At 40.7% G+C, this 21,729-nt stretch overlaps 3 protein-coding genes and 1 long non-coding RNA gene across 6 annotated transcripts in view; 3 read left to right on the forward strand and 1 right to left on the reverse strand.

Moving 5' to 3' along the window:
- Positions 1–9,183, forward strand: part of LOC127987296 (putative autophagy-related protein 11) — a 308,120-nt gene extending 298,937 nt beyond the window's left edge. The window contains exon 7 of one of the 2 annotated variants that reach the window (XR_008161154.1): positions 7,438–9,183. The gene's annotated coding sequence lies outside the window, so the exon portion shown is untranslated. Of the gene's footprint in view, positions 1–5,404 lie in introns of both variants that reach the window. The other variant, XM_052589547.1, reaches the window with a different exon arrangement.
- The window catches only part of LOC127987310 (neoverrucotoxin subunit alpha), a 270,558-nt gene that overhangs the window by 230,035 nt on the left and 18,794 nt on the right, over positions 1–21,729 (forward strand). The window lies entirely within an intron of this gene.
- LOC127987309 (uncharacterized) lies at positions 11–3,678 on the forward strand. Its single transcript, XM_052589587.1, has 3 exons — positions 11–588; positions 737–2,011; positions 3,533–3,678. The coding sequence occupies exons 1-2, from the start codon at positions 75–77 to the stop codon at positions 1,954–1,956; spliced, it is 1,734 nt and encodes a 577-aa protein (XP_052445547.1). The 5' UTR covers positions 11–74; the 3' UTR covers positions 1,957–2,011; positions 3,533–3,678.
- LOC127987339 (uncharacterized) lies at positions 12,723–16,957 on the reverse strand. Its single transcript, XR_008161167.1, has 2 exons — positions 16,145–16,957; positions 12,723–13,302 (listed from the first exon to the last, which is right to left on the reverse strand). It is a non-coding gene; the product is annotated as an uncharacterized LOC127987339 (long non-coding RNA).

Consider the following 21,729-nt stretch of genomic DNA (forward strand, 5'->3'; position numbering starts at 1 on the left):
TTATATTATAATTCTTCTTATCAAACCTGATACTGAAGCAGAGCGAGGGAAGATCAGAGCTGAGCTCAGAGTGTATGAGGAGAGACGTGGAGATGCATGGACGTCTGATCAGTCTGGTGGAGCTTCCAGCTCTGTTCAACACTCAGCTCTCAGAGGAGGAAGTGATGCGTCAGGCTCACCGCTGTGTGTCTCTCTGTCATCCTGGAGTTCACGCTTTCCTCCTCATTCTTCCTGATGGTCCAATTAATAATGAAGACAAAGCAGAAACTGAGAGGATCCAGAGAATATTCAGCTCAAGAATCAACAAGCACACCATGATCCTCATAAAGCAGAGTTCAGAGCATCACACAGCAGAACTAAAAGAAGAAACTCAGTATGTCATTGAGAGTTTTGGAGGACGACGACACTTCGTTGGACCAGACACACAAGGGTCTGAGCTGGTGGAGAAATTAAAGCAGATGGTTGAGGAAAACAGTGGTGATTGCTTCTCCACAGAGACGTTGTTGGATGCACAGATGGAAAAACTGCAGAAATTTGAAGAAATGAAGAAGAGAATCCATTCTTTAGAGACGTGGTTTCAAACACAAGGTAATGGTGAGAAATTCAGAAGGAACTAAACACTTTTTCGTGATTGTTAAAGTAAAAACAAAACATGATGCTTCAGTATAAATGATATAAAATTAGCAGTCTTCACTTGAAGTTGAATAAAATGTTGTTTCCTTTGATTTATCTTTAGATCCGAGAAACAGAGAAGATGAACTGAGGATTGTGCTGCTGGGAAAAACTGGAGTTGGGAAGAGTTCAACTGGAAACACCATCTTAGGAACAGAAGCATATATATATGACTTTTCTGGAAAGTCTGTTACTAAAGTGTGTCAGAAAGAGACACATGAAATCAACAGAAGACACATTACTGTGATCGACACTCCAGGACTGTTTGATACTGAACTCAGTAATGATGAAATCCAGAGAGAAATCAGAAACTGCATCTCCATGATCCTGCCTGGACCACATGTGTTTCTCTTACTGATTCCACTGGGACGATTCACTCAAGAGGAAGAGAAATCAGTGAAGATCATCCGAGAGACATTTGGTGAAAACTCATTAATGTACACCATAGTGCTGTTTACCAATGGAGACAAACTGAAGAATAAAACCATTGAACATTTCTTGGCAAACACTGGATCTTCTCTTAAAAACCTCATTACTGAGTGTGGAAACAGATTCCATGTGTTTAATAATGAGACCAAAGACCGAACACAGGTGACTGATCTACTGCAGAAGATAGACGAAATGGTGAAAGCAAATGGAGGGAGTTACTACTCATGTAAGATGTTCAGAGAGATGGAGAGAGAACTACAAGAACAACAGAAGAAGATACTGACAGAGAAAGCAGATCAATTAAACAGAGAAAAAGAAGAACTGATAAAGAAACATAAAGAAGAGATAAAGAAGTTGAAGACAAAGATGGAAGAAGATCATGAAAAAGAGAAAAAGAGAAGAGAAGAGGAATGTAAAGAGAGGGAAGATCGATATAAAAGAGATATCAAAGACATAGAGGAACAAGAGAGAAAGATACGAGAGGAGCTGAAGAGAGAACGAGAGGAATGGGAGAAACAGAAACGACAAGAAAGACAAAGAAGAGAAGAAGAGGAGGAGAAAAGCAGAAAGAAAGAGCAGGCAATGTGGAATGAATATAATCAGAGATTTAAACAAGAGATGGAGACAATGAAGATGCTGATAAAGGAAGAAAGACATAATCGTGATACAGAGAGAAAGAGAATAGAAGAAGAATTTATTGCAGAACGATATAAAAGAGACATTAAAGATATAGAGGACCAAGAGAGAAAGATACGAGAGGAGCTGAAGAGAGAACGAGAGGGATGGGAGATACAGAAACAACAGGAAAGACTAAGAGAAAAAGAGGAAGAAGAGAAAGAAAAAGAGAAAACTTAATTTAATGAATTTAATGAACTTCATAAAGGAACTCCTGACACTCAGGGCCCAAACAGTAAGTCACACTATTACCAGCTATTTTTTTTTATTAATTTGCAAAAAAAGAGAATAAACTATACTTTCATTTTACTATACTTTGCTGTTCAGCAGTTTATGTAGTTTAGGATTTAGTTCAGTTAGTTACAGCGGGGCCACAAGCTGAAACCACAGATAAATCACAAACCAGCGCTAAACACTTTAACTGACTGCACACTACAAGACTAAGGGATAGTTTTACTAAACAGGGCAAATTAGCACGAGAGCGAAATTCCAAAACAGAAAAAGGGGTGGAAATTTCTGCAGGTGATTTACTAACGACGTGCAAATCAAAAAAACATAGACGCAACTAATCTAATCTAATTTACAAGTGAAACCCGAACAAGTACAGGTTGCTTTGGGATTCAGGTGTGTGTGCTTAAATTGACAAATTTTGGTGAATGAGAGTGGTAGTTATGAGTAGTTATAAACAAATGAATGAAACACATTTGTCCATGTTTCACATCATTTCTAATCACGCTTGCGGAAAGCGCTTGAGAAACAGTGTCTCTTTCGTGGCTCGCAATGCTTTTAACTAAATTTATTTTTGTACTGTACGACATTCAAATGAATAATGTTACATACTTATTCTTAACACGTTATTAAGCTTTGAGTCACATCTAAAATGACAAGGGATGAACTAATAATCAGATTTATGGACTCATTCTCAAAACCTGGTTAAGCAGAGTGTTCGCAGCTTATGTAGACAGAACACCACCACCATGAATGTGGGAGGGCTGATATAAACTTCTTGTATTTTATTTGCACAATAAACAGAATAAATACAACATATGGTTAGAAATCATGAAGCTAGCTGTGTCTGAATGCCAATCAATCAAATCCGAAGCAAGATGCAACCTATAGCAATGCATTATGACAACGACGTCTTTGATAAACTGACAGCAGATAAAAGTAAATGTGAAATGAATGAGAGATCTTTACAAAAGTGTGCATCAAATATAATGAACACAGAAGCTCAAGCACATTACGCAGGGACATTTCTTATTGTTGGTTTTAATAGGTTTGGTTTACAACTGAAAGGTTCCCATGTCCAGAAATTTTTGTCCACGAAGAAATTTATTCAACAATTCTTCTCCAAGAAGCGTCTTTCGCCATTTTGGAGAATACCCAAGAGCGTAATCGGCTGTTGGCAAACCAACTTAAAAGCACATAGCGCAAAGGATCAGGCTTAGAAGAAACGATACAGATCTGTTGAAAACAACAACAACAACAACTTGAGATTGGCTCGTAAAATCCTTTTTGTAAAAACAGAGAATATTCAGAGACGACAGTTAGCCTTCATCTGATATAATGGGGTAAGATACCTGTATAATGGATAGGGAAGCAATGAGCCAGACATTTTTTTTTGAGAATCACTGAGAAGGACTGTTAAAATGTAATAGTTAAAATATTAGGTTTGAGTCCAACACTTGCTGGTCAGAGTCCCAAATTTAATACTACATTTTTGTTGATCTGCAAACTCTATTATTGTCATTTTCAGATGATGAAACGGATCCAGAATGTTTGAGAATCTTGCTGTTCGGGAGGACCGGAAGCGGAAAGTCTGCAACAGGAAATACTATCCTTGGAAATAATTTGTTTTACAGTAAAGACAGTTCATGTTTAGTGACCACTGCTTGTACAAAGGTCATCGGTGAAGTTGACGGTCGGTCAGTAGCTGTTATTGATACTCCAGGACTCTTTGACCCCTCACTGACAATCGAACAAGTGCAGGAAGAAATCATGAAATGCATTTCACTGACAGCACCTGGACCACACGTGTTCATCGCTGTGTTTAATATGGGAAAAATCACCAAGGAGGAGAAAGACACTTTAGCAATGATAACCAAGATATTTGGCCCAGAAGCAGCAGATTTCAGCATTTTTCTCTACACCAGAAAAGACAAATTTAAAAAACAAACAATAGAACAGTATGTAGGGAAATATAAAAATGAAGAACTCGACAAACTGATCAGAGATTATGGAAACCGATTCCTAGCTTTTAACAATACAGATATACAAGATCGGGAACAAGTTAAGCAGCTGTTAAATAAAATAGAAGAAATGAGGAAATCTAAGCAGGGCAGATATTTCACTAATGAGATGTTTGAGGATGCAGCGGTCTCCATTGAACAGAGAATGAAAATGCTAAAAGAAAATGAAAGAAAAAATCAGGCTCAAGTTAATGAATTAACAGCCATATATGACAAGGAAGACAAAATCATGAGAAAGAGACTGGAGGAGAGGAAACGACGGGCGGATGAGGAAAGAGAGAGACTGAAAAAGAAGTTCAGAGAACAAGAGGAAACACTCAGGAGAGAGTTTGAGGAGAAAGACAAATCAGAGCAAGAGAAACAAGAGCTCGAGGATCAGAAACAATCAGAGCTGAAAAAACAGCTAAACGATGAATACGATCAAAGAATAGAGGAGATGAAGAGAGAAAATGAAGATCAGAGAATACAGTATGAAAATCAGCAAAAAGAAAGAGAAGAAGAAGATAAAACCAGAGAAGAAAAATATAAACAAGATCTAGAAAAGATGAAAAATGGTCATCAACACATCATGTCAGATCTAAGAATGAAACAGGAAGAGGAAATAAAACAGAGAGATTCAGAGGAGCGGATAAGGATGGAACAAGTAGAGAAAGAGAGAGAAGAATGGAAGAGAAAATTAAAAGAGGCAGAAAATGACGAAGAGACCAAACGACAGCAGAGAGAATGGGAGGAAGAGAAGAAACGACAGATGAGGGAACAAAAGGAAGAGGAAAGAAAGAGGAAAGAGAGGCACGAGGAACAGCTGAGAGAAAAACAAGAAGAACTGGAGAACAAGGAGAAAGACTTTGAAAGAGAGAGAGAAGAAGAAAGACAAAACAGAGAGGAGGAGAAACAGCAACAGATAAGAGAGAGAGAGCAGAAATATAGAGAATATGAAGAAAAGAAAAAGGAAATGGAGAAGCTGGAGCGAGAGAGAAAAGAAGAATGGAAGACAAGAAAACAAGAGGATGAAGAGAGACGAGTGGCGAAGAGAAAGAGATGGGAGAAAATGATGAAAGATCTGAAGCAAGAACAAGAGGAGGAGATCAGGAGAAGAGAAAGAGAGGAGAGAGAAAGAATAGACAGAGAAGAAAAAGCGTGTGATGAGATGATACAGACGCATGAAGAGGAAATAGAGAAGATGAAGAATGATCGTGATGATGAAACTAGAGCACAAGAAGAGGAACTGAAGAAGTTCAGAGAGAAAGCTGATCAGCAGCTTCAAGAGCTGAAGAACAAGATAGCCGAAGCCTATGAGGAGGAAAAAAAAAGAAGGGAAAGAAGCTCATGTCATGTCATGTGAAACATCTTTTACAAATGATTGAGATGTTCTTTATTAGGTCTTTCTCTCTAGCATAAGTGAGCTACTCTATATGTCTTCACGTAATCTGGGATTTATCCATTCATGCTCATTTAATTATAGAACCATTCATTGAATTATTCATTTTAATCACATTATCATTTCTCAAACATTTTAACTATTTAGTCATTTATTATTTGCCTTTTATATTTCCCTTGCTTTTATTGTTCACTATAGCATCAAGACTCTGCTCAGTGCCACTGACAAAAACAACAACAAAAACAACAACGTGTATACGAATGATTTTATTTGTATAAATAATATGTAACATTTACATATGGCAACTGCAAAGCATCCGGTGTGTAAACATCATATATACACTTGAGCCATATTTTTAAACATGTTGAGCATTGCTTTAAATGCGCTTGTAACGATACAATCTTTGTAATCATCGGGAAGAAGGAGGCGGGAACCGGCGCACAATCAAAACTCATTTTAATATTCAAAAGTAAATACAAAACGGCGCACCAGCCCCTCACGGACGACTGGTGCGCATAAATAAAAAGCAAACATAAAATAATGTCCCAGGCCTGGTCCTCTCTCGTCCTTCACGGTCGTCACTCCAGTTTTATATCCTTCCATCTCCTACGTGGGACTCAAGACCGGCGGTGGGGCGCAGGTGTAGCTCATCTCCAATCACTACACCTGGCCTCACTCCTCGTTCCCACGCCTCTCGGCCCCGCCCCACTCGCCACATACCCCCATCGCCCCTCGCAGGCCGGGGGGTACCCTCGAGACTGCGCTCTACTCCCCCCCCCCCCCTCCCTCCGGGGGGGACCGCTCACGGGGACCTGCGGGAACCTGGGGGTAGGACAGACGAGGCGAGAGAAAAGGAGATGGAAGGAGGAGCGACAAGGACGAGAGAGGGGAGAGAGGAAAAAAAAAAAAAAAATTCCGGTTCCCAGACGCACTGCTGCTCGGCCCTCCACCGGCTGGGTGATCACCTCCGCGGTGCCCGGCGGTGGCACTGGACGGCCCTCGGCGGACGGCACGACACTCCTCCGCCGCCCGGTGGACGGCGACGGCTCCTCCGATTTTGGGCAGCGGCAGGAGTCCCCCGTTCCCTGCCCCTCCGGATTCAGTCACGGAGGCGGCAGGCTCCGGCCCCCTGGCGAACGGCGCCGACTCCTCCGCTCCCTCACGGACGGCAGCCGCCCCTCCATATCGTGGGCGGTCGGTAGCGAGCTCGCCCGTCCCCGGCAACTCGCTCCAGCCCACCGCCTCGAGCGTCCCTGGCGGCACATACCTCGCCTGCTCGAGGGTACCGCGGATTCACCACAGCGGCGAGGGATCTTCAGCAGCGCGTCCCTCCTTCTCCCGGGCTTCGGCACCACTGTAACGATACAATCTTTGTAATCATCGGGAAGAAGGAGGCGGGAACCGGCGCACAATCAAAACTCATTTTAATATTCAAAAGTAAATACAAAACGGCGCACTAGCCCCTCACGGACGACTGGTGCGCATAAATAAAAAGCAAACATAAAATAATGTCCCAGGCCTGGTCCTCTCTCGTCCTTCACGGTCGTCACTCCAGTTTTATATCCTTCCATCTCCTACGTGGGACTCAAGACCGGCGGTGGGGCGCAGGTGTAGCTCATCTCCAATCACTACACCTGGCCTCACTCCTCGTTCCCACGCCTCTCGGCCCCGCCCCACTCGCCACAGCGCTTTAATCCGTTGTCAAGCGCACAATCCACCACACAATTCATATTGGAATAAATTGAAGTACTGGGTCTGTGCTAGTGGACACACTATTATTACTGTGTGTTAAAGGATATTTGTCTTCAAGAGTAAGAGAGTGTCACCATTTTAAGGTTTTAAACATCACAGGACGATGTTGTGAAGCAGTCATTTTTCTATAGCTATTGCTTTGTTGGATTTGCTGGTCAGGCAAAGGAAAGACAAAGTAGTGAAAGTCAGACTGAGCACTGAAACTCCATTAGAAAACACGAAGCACTCCTGCTTTCTTTCTGCTATTTAACACATGATTGTTAATGACCGTTTTGATTACAGGTTAATGGGTTTTGGGGATCAGACATCGAATATTGCAACTCAATGTAACACGGGTCACAATGATACTTATTTTCTGGTAACTAAAAAAAAATAAAACAAGTTTTTCCATTAATAAAGATCACGTTCTTTTCTTTCTTTTTTTTAAAAGAAATATTATTCATCATTAAAAGTGTTAATCACAAAAAAAGCTGCTCCTGCATGTCCACTGCGAATCACAAATGTTACTTTTTAGACTATATAATTGCTTTCAACATACTGAATAATTCTACTGAGCATGTAGAAAGTAATTTGTAACATCAATAAAACTCTGTTAAATCCTATAGATAAACTTGTATGTACAAGACTACCGCTACTTTATAAGTTAATTAAGCATTTTAAACTCTTTTAAAACTGTTTTACAACTTTGCAATGACACTCTGGCGCTTCTGACTCACAGTCTGTAAGTATGTTTAAATATTCAAAGAATTTGCCACTGATGATTGCGCCATTGCACGCACAGCTCCATGATGAGATGCGCTCGACTGCCAGTGATTCGACTGTCATTAAGGAACTCAAATCTGCCGTGCATGACACCTTGAAGCCCAACCAAAGAGGTCAAAAAAATCCTGTGTGCTGTAGGATCTGCTTGAGGCAGCCTATGCTCCAGTGGCTAAAGTAATCGGTGCGACTGCTGCAGACAGGGCACGGGAAGAATTTGGCAAATACAGAGAAGTTACACCTATACCTCTCTCAGAAGATCCGCTTAAGTGGTGGTGTAAGCATGAAGGAGTGTACCCACTCTTGTCCCTCCAGAGAAAATGCTATCTTTGTGTTCCAGGGACGAGTGTCCCAGCTGAAATCATTTTCTCTACAGCTGGAGACATTATAACAGCTCAAAGAAGTTGGCAGAGCACACTGACCAACTCCTTTACTTGCTAAAATGTACAGTTTCGAATGAGGCAGTGTTGATGTATTTTGAAACTACTGTGAGAAGTCCCGTGTTAAAGTTTTAGTTCACCCAAAAAAATTACAATTCTGTCATCATTTATGAATGTATTCATCACCCATGTTCACTCACTCACAAAATGATTTCAGATTTTTCACATCTTTTCTTATCATTCAGATCTTTAAAATTGTTTGGAAAAGAGTACAACAGTTCTCTTTACAAGAGTTTATTATACAATATGTGCAATGAAAGTTTTCCGCTTCACAACAAGCCTAGAAATTATTTTACATTCTCAAAGGCAACACAGCAACTACTACACTTGAAAAAAAAAAAATATTGTACTTGTTACCTTGTAGGTTATTTAAACATAGTAACAGTTCTATTTAGAACCGTATTATCCGGAGGACCTTTCATTTGTTAAGATGGTTCTTTGCACTAGAGTTCAGGATTCTTTTTTCCCACCTTTTTGTTTTTCAAATTTGTAACATGTCAAAGCTTCATCATTACTTGTTTTCTGGAGCTCCAGACAGACTGTCAACCCACTCTAAACAGTTAAAATACTGAACTTTCAAATCGTATTAATAATATAAAAATACTGATAAACAAAAATTAACTGTTATTAAAAAGAGTATTTATAACACCAGGTACTACAAGCATGGTTCTTTACAGTACCTTATATAAAAGTGTTCTATTTAGCATCAGAAAGGGTTCCGCTATTGTTACAAGCCAAACAACTCTAAGTTGGTACTGTTTAGATCATTTTTTTAAGAGACAAAAGACGTAAAACAGTAACAGTGTGTGTATTTACATGTACCCCCCCCCCCCCATTACCATTTATGGAAAGATTTGAATACACTGATTAAAAAGAAGACATTTTAAAAAGAGATTTTAAAAATGACCTTTTTATACCAGCACCTGACTAATACGAGCACATTCCTATTCTATTCTATTCTATTCTATTCTATTCTATTCTATTCTATTCTATTCTATTCCTATCTATTCTATTCTATTCTTTTCTATTCTTTTCTATCTATTCTATTCTATTCTATTCTTCTATTCTATTGCTAACCTAGGTGCACTGTGCTAACTGAGACTTGACATAGCACTTGTTTGCTTCGATTGTCCTCATTTGTAAGTCGCTCTGGATAAAAGCGTCTGCTAAATGATTAAATGTAAATCTAAAAAATGTGTTATTTCCTGTCATATGTTCTTCTTAGAAAAACATTTAACTTCCATATAACCTTTCCATTCCACAATGGATTCTTTATAGTGGAAGAACATTCTTTATTTTATTTTATTATTATTTTAAAGCAAGAAATAGCTTCTGAGATATTTATATTATGAGATATAATATTTCTACCTTCCATGTAAAAATACTTAATAAAATAAGTGGGATGTGCATCCAGTTGCTAAGTTAATAATGAAAGAGTTTCATACCAGTTTCCCAGTTCATCTAAAAAAAAAAAAAAAAAGTTTTACATCTTGGTGAATTTAACAGCTCGATGACACACATTATTCCCTTTCGTAAGATTTGAAAAATCTTGTTGCGCTGAAATGCTGATGATGTCACAGTGATTGGTGGGCGTGACTTACAAATCATTCACTCATACCTCATCTCAGCAGTGGCATCTCTACAGTCAATGAATCATTCAGTTATTCTCCTGTGGAACCTGAATGGAAATACAGAGAGAATCACAGCAATTTAAAAAAAAAGTTCTAGAGTTCAATCACTCTCAAAAACTCCCATTAAAATATCTGAAACTGTTAACACTGAAATCAATACCTTATATACAGATAAGTGAACACAGATCTGAATTTAGCAGCTGATGATATGACTCGCTGAACGCTCTCACGCTGGTGTGATTGTATCAAATATAGAAAATATTAATTGGTTATTTTTTTGTCTTTTTGAAGCTGCATTCAGTTTGGCTCTCCTATGTTAGAAGTTACACGTACAACAAACTAATGTCACAGGTATCGTGTACTGTAATCGAATGTAGCCAAAGTGTAGCCAAAGATCCATTTGAAAGTAACTAAAGCATTTATAACATTTATTGCATTAAGATAAGAGTAGCGTCGCCCACAGTAACGAAGTAAAAGTACAGATTTTCCCCCAAAACTTTACTGAAGTAAAAGTACCCATCTTTAAATATACTCCAAAAGTATTAGTTACCCCAAAAATGTGCTCAAGTAAATGTGACAACTCAAATGTAACAAAGTAAATGTAACTTGTTCCTACCCATATCTGGTTTCTGTTAATAAAAATAAACCCTTTTCATGTGTTAACTAAATTTTTTTGTTTCAATGAACTATACATTTTAAGATAATCAGGTAACTTACACTCACCGGCCACTTTATTAGGTACACCTGTTCAACTGCTTGGTAACACAAACTGCTAATCAGCCAATCTCATGGCAGAAACTCAATGCATTTGGGCATCTAGATGTGGTGAAGACGACTTGCTGAAGTTTATACTGAGCATCAGAATGGAGGGGATTTAAAACTTTGAATGTAGAATAGTTGTTGGTGCCATATGGAGTGGTCTGAGTATTTCAAAAACTGCCGATCTACTGGGATTTTCCAGCCTGATCTCACAATCAAAACGTACATATTTAGATGTAAATTAAAACTGTCCAATACATATGTGCCTTTACGTATTATCTGACTTAATTACAGGTTCTATACGTATCTAAATTTACGTAAAAACAAACTCAAATACGTACAGATAGAACTTGTTCTCTGACCAGTCAGTTATCCATAGAAATGTGCTCATGAAGCTGCTTTTCAATGCGTATCGGATTAATTTTTTTAAAATTATGTTTATTTTCCCTTTTTAGATTTTTTTTTTTTTTTTATAAATGTAAGATCCCTATACCTCACCGTAACCTAAACCTACCCATTTCATACAGAATGATAAAAGAATAAAACATAAAACACAATTTTAGTAAAAAATATAAGATTAAAATGTTATTTTGAGCCACTAACGTTAATCTTACACCTACCCATAAACCTACCCATAACAATTTCTTAAAACTACATAAAGTTACTGTTTAAAATTAAACAAATAACGTAATATTAATCATTTATTTTTTGCGAAAAAATATCAAAAGTGGTACCAAAAGTAGTTCAAATGATAATGAGTTCCAGTCGCAGTCCTCTCTGGAGGTAATAGTTTTTATAGGGTACAGAGCAGAATTTAATTTATTAATCCATGAAATTATGAATCTGTCTTCTCTCCGTGAAGGCGCACTGGCGCAGTACTGATTTCAAATGTCTATCAACTGAAACACGACATGTCGCAATCTGTGACGAATTATGTGAGAACCAATGAGAGTTCATTATCAGTGCCGTAAACCATGTCATAACGTTCCTGTGGCGCACTGGCGCTATTTTCAAATTTGAATCATGGGCTTTGACTGTGACGGACGCTGTTGCTGAGAATGAAGATGAAAATCGATTGATATGGATATGTTCCTTGCAAACATCTGGATTCTAAAGATATGGAGTACAGCAAACAAATAAAGTGGATGAGATTTGTAATTTTATGCTGGGATTTTGTGTATCCATGGTTTGCAGCATGCACATAAATGTTATTCCTATTAAGTATATGAGTAAACTGCTTTCAATAAATTCAATAAAAACATTTATTTATATGACAATTAAATACAACAGATTTAAATCATTAAAGCCACAATTTTAATATTAATACATGGGAATTCATATAAATTCACACTTTACATTAGATAATTTACGTTTTTTTAGCTGCTAACACGTAACTATTTGTACGTTTTACTGCTATAAATACGTCTAAGTTGTAAGTTTTTATGTACATGAAAACGTAAGTAAATGTACGTGTGGTAGAACCACATTTAACGTAAAAATACACACGTATTCTCATGAGATCACGTTGGATTTTCATGAACAACCATCTATAGGGTTTACAGAGAATGTACAGAAAAAGAGAAAATATCCAGTGAGTGGCAGTTGTGTGGACGAAAATGTTGTTGATGTCAGAGGTCAGAGGAGAATGGATAGACTAGTTAGAGATGATAGAAAGGCAACAGTAACTCGAATAACCACTCGTTACAACCAAGGTATGCAGAATGCCATCTCTGAATGAACAACATGTTGAACCCTGAAACAGATGGGCTACAGCAGCAGAAGACCAAACAGAAAAAGTCTATTCCGAGTTAAAATATTAGTATTTTAAATGAATATCTAGCCATTTCATGTTGACGTCAACATGAAACATTAGCATATTTATGTCTGGCCACTTATTGCATGCACAGACCAGGGAAAACTTGAGTCCCCCTCCCTCTAACACAGTAGCGTTTCGGATAGCGTCATGTCTCGAATACGCTGTGCTCTGCAATGGGAGGGTAATTTATTTTTTTATTTTTTTCATGGCCGAAGGATGAGGCTGTGAAGAGTGCAAGGGTCAAATTCATTTTTACAATACCACAGCAGTATAGTCTCAGCTTTGTGTTGTGCCCCCTCATTTTACTGATGACTGCTATAGCAACCTAAATGCATACAAAGCGGGATTCATCAACAGCTCTGGGTGCTTCCCCAATGTATTCAGGCTTAAATTGATAAGGCAAAATTGAAGAAGCCATGTTGTCTGTGTCACAGTCTACTGTCTTTCTGTCTTTGTCTTCTGTGAGCACATGGCTTGTGTTGTGTTATTTGGTGCCATGTGCTCTCTCCTTTCCTTTTCTGACCCCGCCCACCTTGTCACCTCTTTACTGTTTAGTTGCTCCACCTGTGTTTCTCCCTGGCTCCCTGACCCATTACCTTATTCACTCATTACACCTGTTGCATCCACTCACTCTGTACACCTGTGCACATAATCACGCACACAGCTGTTCCCTATTTGTTCACGAGTATATAGTTTCGTCTCACCCACCACTCTGCCTGGCTAGACTGTAATGTCTATGTACCTGTGTTTCTCATGCTCGTTTTCCTGCTTGCCCCTGTGATTAGTTTTGTTTTTGATTTGCCGTGTTGGCCTTTTAGTTCTCGTTTGCTCTTGTCAAAATAAATTGTCTCTTCCCTGCACTTGGACCCAGATCTTGTTCTTTCCACGGCGCCGTCTCTACCGCGCCGTGACAGAATATAGCCAGCAAATATGGGTCCAGCAGGGAGATTACTCGACATCTGCCAAGGAGAGCGAAGCATCGAGGATTATGCTTGGGAGTTCGTGGGGGCGGCTCGGCTGTCAGCGACAGAGAGGACCTGTCTTATGGTTTTCTTCTGGGGAGGACTAGCCGAGCCCTTCAAGTCCCTTATGCCATTCTGGCACCCCGACGAGACGCTGGAGGATTACATCAACCTGGCTCTGCAGTTGAGCGGCTCAGCTGTTAGGGTGGAGTTAGCTGCAGAGCCAGCTCAAGGTTCTCCTAAGGTGACAGTCCAGGAGTCAGCAGAGGCCTCGTCGGCTGCACCCAGTGCCTCACACCTGTTCCTGGAGCGTCACGGGCTGATGCGCTGCATGCGGGATTCACAGTGGATGTCGGTGCGAGCAGCGTGGTCGGCTCACAGGACTCACAAGGTGGTGGAGCCTGCTGATGTTCCCTCTGAGGCAGTGGGGCTGACTGCTAGCCTTCACAAAGCCGCAGATTCCACTTCAGATTGCCCCAAGGCGGCGGTGTCCGTTCAGGATTCCCCCGAGGAGGCAGTGTCCGCCCATGATGTCCCCGAGGCGGCGTCGTCCGCTCACGATGTCCCCGAGGTAGCGGCGTCCGCTCACGATGTTCCCGAGGCCGCTCCCGATGCGGTGCCCGATGTTGTTACGGAGGCCGAGGCGGTGCCCGAGACCGTTCACGAGGCGGTGACCGATGCTGTTCCGGAGGCCGAGGCGGTGCCCGAGGCCACTCCCGATGCGGTGCCCGCTGCTGTTCCGAAGGCCGAGGTGGTGCCCGATGCCGAGGTGGTGCCCGAGGCCATTCCCGATGCGGTGCCTGCTGCTGTTCCGGAGGCCGAGGCGGTGCCCGAGGCCGCTCCCGATGCGGTGCCCGCTGCTGTTCCGGAGGCCGAGGCGGTGCCCGAGGCCGTTCCCGAGGCCGTTCCCGATGCGGTGCCCGATGCTGTTACGGAGGCCGAGGCGGTGCCCGAGACCGTTCCCGAGGCGGTGACCGATGTTGTTCCGGAGGTCGAGGTGGTGCCCGATGCCATTCCCGATGCGGTGCCCGCTGCTGTTCCGGAGGCTGAGGCGGTGCCCGCTGCTGTTCCGGAGACCGAGGCCGCTCCCGATGTGGTGCCCGCTGCTGTTCCGGAGGCTGAGGCGGTGCCCGAGGCCGTTCCCGATGCGGTGCCCGCTGCTGTTCCGGAGGCCGAGGCGGTGCCCGAGGCCGCTCCCGATGCTGTGCCCGATGCTGTTACGGAGGCCGAGGCGGTGCCCGAGACCGTTCCCGAGACGGTGACCGATGCTGTTCCGGAGGCCGAGGCAGTGCCCGAGGCCGCTCCCGATGCGGTGGCCGCTGCTGTTCCGGAGGCCGAGGCGGTGCCCGCTGCTGTTCCAGAGGCCGAGGCGGTGCCCAAGGCCGTTCCAGAGGTCAAGGCGGTGTTCGTGGACCCTCCAGAGTCAGGGTTAATCACCGTCGACCTTCCAGAGACAAGGCTAGTCACCGGTGATCTTCGAGAACTGAGTCAAGTCATCGGTGATCTACGTCCTCCCATTGGGCTGACCACAAGGATGTGGTGGTCTTCCGCTCCGCCCTGGGGCACTCAGGCCTCGACCGCGAGGACGTGGTGGTCTTCCGCTCCGCCCTGGGGGACTCCGGCCTTGACCGCGAGGACGTGGTGGTCTTCTGTTCCGCCCTGGGGTACTCAGGCCTCGACCGCGAGGACGTGGTGGTCTTCCGCTCCGCCCTGGGGCACTCAGGCTTCGACCACGAGGACGTGGTGGTCTTCCGCTCCGCCCTGGGGGACTCCGGCCTTGACCGCGAGAATGTGGTGGTCTTCCGGTCCGCCCTGGGGGGGTTTCTGCCTTGATCACATGGGTGTGATGGCCCTCTGTTTCGCCCGGGTGGGCATCACTTAACGTCATCCATGTACCCATGTTTTGGTGTTCGTTTTCATTCGTTTTTCCTGTTTTTTTTTTTTCCCTCTTTTGGACCTGGCCCTCCGTCCCTCCCCTTTATCCTCCGCCGGTCCACCTCCCTCCTGGGTTTCTTGTCTGTTTATCTTGTCTCTGTTTCCCCATTCTACCTGGTCCTCTTGTCTCTGTTTTACCATTTTACCTGGTCGTCTGTCTCTGTTCCCCCATTCTACCTGGTCCTCTTGTCTCTGTTTTACCATTTTACCTGGTCGTCTGTCTCTGTTCCCCCATTCTACCTGGTCCTCTTGTCTCTGTTTTACCATATTATCTGGCCCTCCATCCCTCCCCCTGATCCACCTCCGTTCCGCCTCCCTCCGTGATTTATTATTTTGGAGTGTCTGGAATCCACTGCTTAAGGGAGGGGTTCTGTCACAGTCTTCTGTCTTTCTGTCTTTGTCTTCTGTGAGCACATGGCTTGTGTTGTGTTATTTGGTGCCATGTGCTCTCTCCTTTCCTTTTCTGACCCCGCCCACCTTGTCACCTCTTTACTGTTTAGTTGCTCCACCTGTGTTTCTCCCTGGCTCCCTGACCCATTACCTTATTCACTCATTACACCTGTTGCATCCACTCACTCTGTACACCTGTGCACATAATCACGCACACAGCTGTTCCCTATTTGTTCACGAGTATATAGTTTCGTCTCACCCACCACTCTGCCTGGCTATGCTGTAATGTCTATGTACCTGTGTTTCTCATGCTCGTTTTCCTGCTTGCCCCTGTGATTAGTTTTGGTTTTGTTTTTGCCGTGTTGGCCTTTTAGTTCTCGTTTGCTCTTGTCAAAATAAATTGTCTCTTCCCTGCACTTGGACCCAGATCTTGTTCTTTCCACGGCGCCGTCTCTACCGCGCCGTGACAGTCTGTTCATAAACTTTATATACTTCCTAAGCCGGGATCCAGAATTGTTGATGGGTGTTCCGTTTCTGATATGCACTGCATGGAGTAGACCAATCACAACAGACTGGGTCATCAGACCAATCAATGCATATTAACCTCACGTAAAATTAATAAAATTCATCGTAAAAAAAAAAACGTTTCGGGAGTCTTTGAGCAAATAAGGTAGAAATACATGCATATTATAAGACCATGCATGCATATAAACCTGTTGTTGTGGACTCCGAAAATCAAAATATTAACCTTTCATTGTCCATAATGGGATCACTTTTAGACTTAAGGACTATTGAATTTTAATGCTTCTATTGTGTTTTTTTCTTTTATTGATTGGCATTGTGTTATAAGGCTAGTGTGAAATTTCATGGAACCTTTTTACCCTATAAAGAACTTTTTGTCCAGTGGAAAGGTTCCATGAACGTTTACATTTAGATAACATTCGCATAATGGAAAATATAGGAGCAGCGTGAGAGTAGACGCCTCTCACGGATCAAACAAATGGCAAAACTCAAGCTCCTTCTCTCTTATACCAAAATCCTCCAACATTTATCTTTGAAAATGTATTATTTTACACTTCTTTTGACTGTTGTTTTGTTTTGCTCTATGCATTGCACAGAGGTGGAGAGTCCAGGGGTCAGAAAGTAAAAGTCCTGCCACATTTTTGCTCCACCCATGAACTCAGCAGCTGATTTCACCAGAGGAGGAAACAAGTCATTCCTTCCAAGTCACAAACTAGTCTCAACTCAAATCCCAAGTCCTCAAAGAGTTAAAGTCAATGAGATAATTAAGAGACTAATTAAATGATGATTGTGCATTGGTGATGAACACCTGCTGTTATTGTGCGTTACAGAGGATCAGATGCTGATGTTTTATTGGTTAAAATTATGCCACCATCATGGAGATCAGTGTTTGCTTCAGTTGGGCTCTTGACCTTTGGTTTCTTATGTTAGATGTTTCTCTGTAAAAGTACATGTGCTGTTATAAAACAGTGTGATCAGTGCTGTGCAGAAAACCGTTACTAGCCGGTTTTACATGATGAAGTAATTATTAGGCATCAGCCTGTTCATTTCCAAAACGATTTTATGTATTTATTATTAACAAATGTTCAGTTTTTAAATAACCTACCTTGTGGAACCGTTGGTTTAATCACTATAATGAATACATTTCCTAATGTATGTAATAAATATACATTTTTCGAAATCTTTTCCTAATAAGACGCACAGACATCATGACCCAGCATATGAATCTCAACAATGGTGACAATCAACAAAACGCTTCAAGCTGAAGTGCATGCTGCGTAACACCATAGTAAAAACTCTGATTATGCACTGTAGCATGAATAATTATTGTAACCACTGTTGAGGATCATATGATAAGTGCTCATGTCTAAAATCCCGAGCCTGAACAATTTTTTCCCCCAATATTTAAGCATTACAATAATATTTGTTTAATAGGACTTTTTTTGTAGTTCAGTAATTGCTGAACATAATTTAACAAACCAAAGAGAGACACCTTCATGAAGTTAATTAAAATGTTTTAGATGAAAAAAGGGCAATTAAATTTTCTACTTCAAGCTTTTAATTCAGCAATGTGTTAATGTTTACTACGTAACACAACCGCAAGCGTTTAAAAGCAAATTACTTTGAATTATTAAAAGGGTCAAGAGCCCAACTAAAGCAAACACTGATCTCCATGATGGTGGCATAATTTTAACCAATAAAAAATCAGCATCTGATCCTCTGTAACGCACAATAACAGCAGGTGTTCATCACCAATGCACAATCATCATTTAATTAGTCTCTTAATTATCTCATTGACTTTAACTCTTTGAGGACTTGGGATTTGAGTTAAGACTAGTTTGTGACTTGGAAGGAATGACTTGTTTCCTCCTCTGGTGAAATCAGCTGCTGAGTTCATGGGTGGAGCAAAAATGTGGCAGGACTTTTACTTTCTGACCCCTGGACTCTCCACCTCTGGCATTGCACTTCTGAATTTTTGTCAGTTCATCATATGTCAACTCGGCTTTTGTATAACTGTTTGCCTGAAGAAGGATATTAGTTTTAAATTAAAGTTTTAAATATGAATATTACATTGCTTTACTTCACTAACCATTTGTAGCTCTTTGGATCACTTTTATAAAGGATGGATACACTATTGGGCTTCAAAATCTCAGGTCCCATCCATTACAATTATTAAGCTTGGAAGAGTCAGGATATTTTTAATATAACTCTGATTGTTCTTGTTGGAAATAAGAATTCATATACATTTTCAATGGCTTGAGGGTGAGTAAATCACGGGTGATTTTCAATTTTGGGTTAATCAGCTCTTTAAATATGAACTGTTCAATTAAACATAAACATAGTGTGACAATGTGGGAAATCTACCATTATGTGTATGGCAAATTAATCTATTCACTCAGAATCAGGATGGTACAATAAAACAAGTAGAATAAAAAAGTCCTTTTCTATCAGCTGTAATACTCACCCACTTTTTTTTTCTTGCAGCAACAGTAAACCACAACAGAGGATGCAACTGCAGCCGAAACCAGCGCAACAACAATTGCTGCTATAAGACCTGGAGATGGATCTGAATCTGGTTCAGATAAAGACAGTTGACAATACAAAAACATAATTGTCAATAAAGCTCTTTCCGATTCTGAGACAGTGAATGTGATGATTTTTTTGAGTAAATAATGGGGTCATTTTCATTTTTTAGATGTACTATCCCTTTAAGCTTAAACTTGTTTCCGCTACACTACTGTAAAAGTTGTAAATAAAACAAAATTAATGGAGTAGTTCTTTAATTTTTCAAAATTTTATGTATGATTAAATGTGATACCATTTTTGTAAGTGTTTGTGAAATTAAGTAGCAATTTCTTAGTAAACATTGTTCCAACACCATTTTTGAATAATTTGGAATAAACCAGGTTTATTTAATAATCACAACTCAGATTTTTTTTTGTGCGGTTTACTATATACTGTATAATAAAGTCTCCTTTAAATCGATTGTAAATATACTCACCACTGACAGAAACCAGAAATCGCTGTGAGCTCGCACGGCCTCTGATCTGTAGTTCATAAAGTCCAGAGTCTGTGATTCTGGTCTTCTCGATGGTCAGAGATCCATTCCGATCCAGCTTCAGTCTGTCTCTGAATATCTCATCAGCATTGTTTAATGACGTGTCATTATTTTCCACATCAAATTTAGCCAAGAGGACGCCTTTATCTCCAAACCTCCAGACTATTAGATCATCTCTCTGTACTTCAGAAAAATCATTCCGTAGAATTATAGACTCTCCCTCCATCACTGACATTGACTTCACTCCATCCGTCTCACCAGCTACACCTGAATAAAAATCAGGTCAGAGCTGGAGTATTTTAATACAGCTTTTACAGCATGCAGTGTTGCGACATACTCACCAATAACAATAACGTCAAATATCTTGGTCGTAGTATTTTTTCTAGAGATGCTGAGTTTATATTGTCCCATGTGTCTGATTCTGGTGTTTCTGATGGTGAGAGATCCAGTCTTTTGATTCACCTGCAATCTGTCTCTGAATCTCACGCCATGACAGAGAAATGACAGAGTCTTTAGGTCCAAACAGCCACAGTATCGTATCATCGTTCTGTATTTCAGCAAGATTTGTGTATAGAGTAACAGAATCTCCCTCAATCACTGTCACTGTCTCGACTGTTTCTGCAGCAAACAAACCTGCAGAACATAAATAAAAAATTATAGCTATGGTTATTAAGCGTGTTTTCAAGATGTATCTTCTTCATTTAATTCATTTTACATTACATTTATGTGCTTGTTCAGTGCAACGTATTTGTGTGGCTTATGTTTGCTAAGTGTACTATAAATCAGTATCTATATTAATCTGTATGTTTTAAAAATGAATATAATTTAAGAGCTATTTTAAAACCGTAAATTCATAGCAGTTTTTTTAATGTGATATTCCTTTAACCAACTTGCTTGCTTTATGATAGTATTTTAAGTCGTCCTTTTATATTTTTTCTCTAGCAATGAATACATGTATCCGTTGTGGTAAAAAAAAATATTTAAAAATAATTGCCCAAAGAAGTAGTTCTACCACTGTATTGTATATTATTTTCCGATTAGGGTGATGCAGAGCAAGTGATCTGAACACCCTGCTCAGGAGGTCCTTCTGAAACATTACCGATTGCACCACTTCCAGGGAAGAAACCGTCAACTGCCCTGCCTCTACACCCATCACATCTGCTCCTTTAAAACCACTGGAAGAAGTCTCAACTTTCAAGATCACACAAGCGCTTATCTTCACATGAGAGTCATTTAACATTCCATTGTGTCACCTGATTACTCCTAACATATTAGGAGCCATTAAAAAAAAAAAAAAATCATGAAACTGGTGCCCTTTTAGCCGTTGTGATTTTAAAACACATCTGATTTCGTCATTCAGTGGTCACAGAACTCAAACACATTGCAGCTTTTCCATTACAGACTTTAGAGCATATATCGTTATTCAGAATGAAGACAGTGAGCCACAAACTGCCCGGTTATTTCCTGGAGCCAGCCATCCTCATGAAACTGACAGGTATCCTCTTAAAGGGGAAAGTAGTTCTATGCGTTATCGTGATGAGGCAACAGAGTCGGAGTTAGATTCTGTGGATTATCTAACACTTGAAAGGAAATTGGGCTTTTAGCTGCTATGCATGCACTTTTACTGCCATTGCAGTGAATTTTGTATTGCTTGTGATAGATATGAAGGCCAGATATAAAAGACTTTGGCCAATACATTTTTAATTGGACCTGTTGTTATTGTTGCACTTTATTTTGGACTTGAATTTTGTATTAGATTTACTCAATGCTTTCCCCATTTAATCAATCATATAGCCGTTTTTACGTTTGCAACTCAAAGCAGACAAATAGGCTCTTAACTTGAACAGACCTTTTTATTTTATTTTATTGTAATTTTATTTAATAGATTTAAAAGGTTGTGATTCTGTTCAGTTATTTGTAATTATAAAAACTCCTTATTTCTCGTCAACTAAACACAAAATTTGAAGTTTAGCTAAAAGTTTGGTTAAAATATTAAACATGTTATTACAATATTAAAAAGATAATATATATATATTAGTTTTTTTTGACTGCACAATTGCATCCAGATTGTGGACTGTATAGGCTTTTTATTAGGCTACAGGAATCCCCGCCAGAAGTCAACGGGGAATGATTCAAGCGGGATTGGAGTGCATGACGGCACATGCATTAAAACCAAACCAAACCAAGACCTAAATTCACTAACCGTCCAAAAGCAGTAAGGTATGAAACAGCAGTAACATCCTAGAGCTGTAGAGATGTGTAGATTCTGAATGTATAATGCAGACGATCAACTGAGATTCTA

This window comes from Carassius gibelio, chromosome B22 (assembly GCF_023724105.1).
Source record: "Carassius gibelio isolate Cgi1373 ecotype wild population from Czech Republic chromosome B22, carGib1.2-hapl.c, whole genome shotgun sequence".
Classification (NCBI taxonomy): Eukaryota; Metazoa; Chordata; class Actinopteri; order Cypriniformes; family Cyprinidae; genus Carassius; species Carassius gibelio.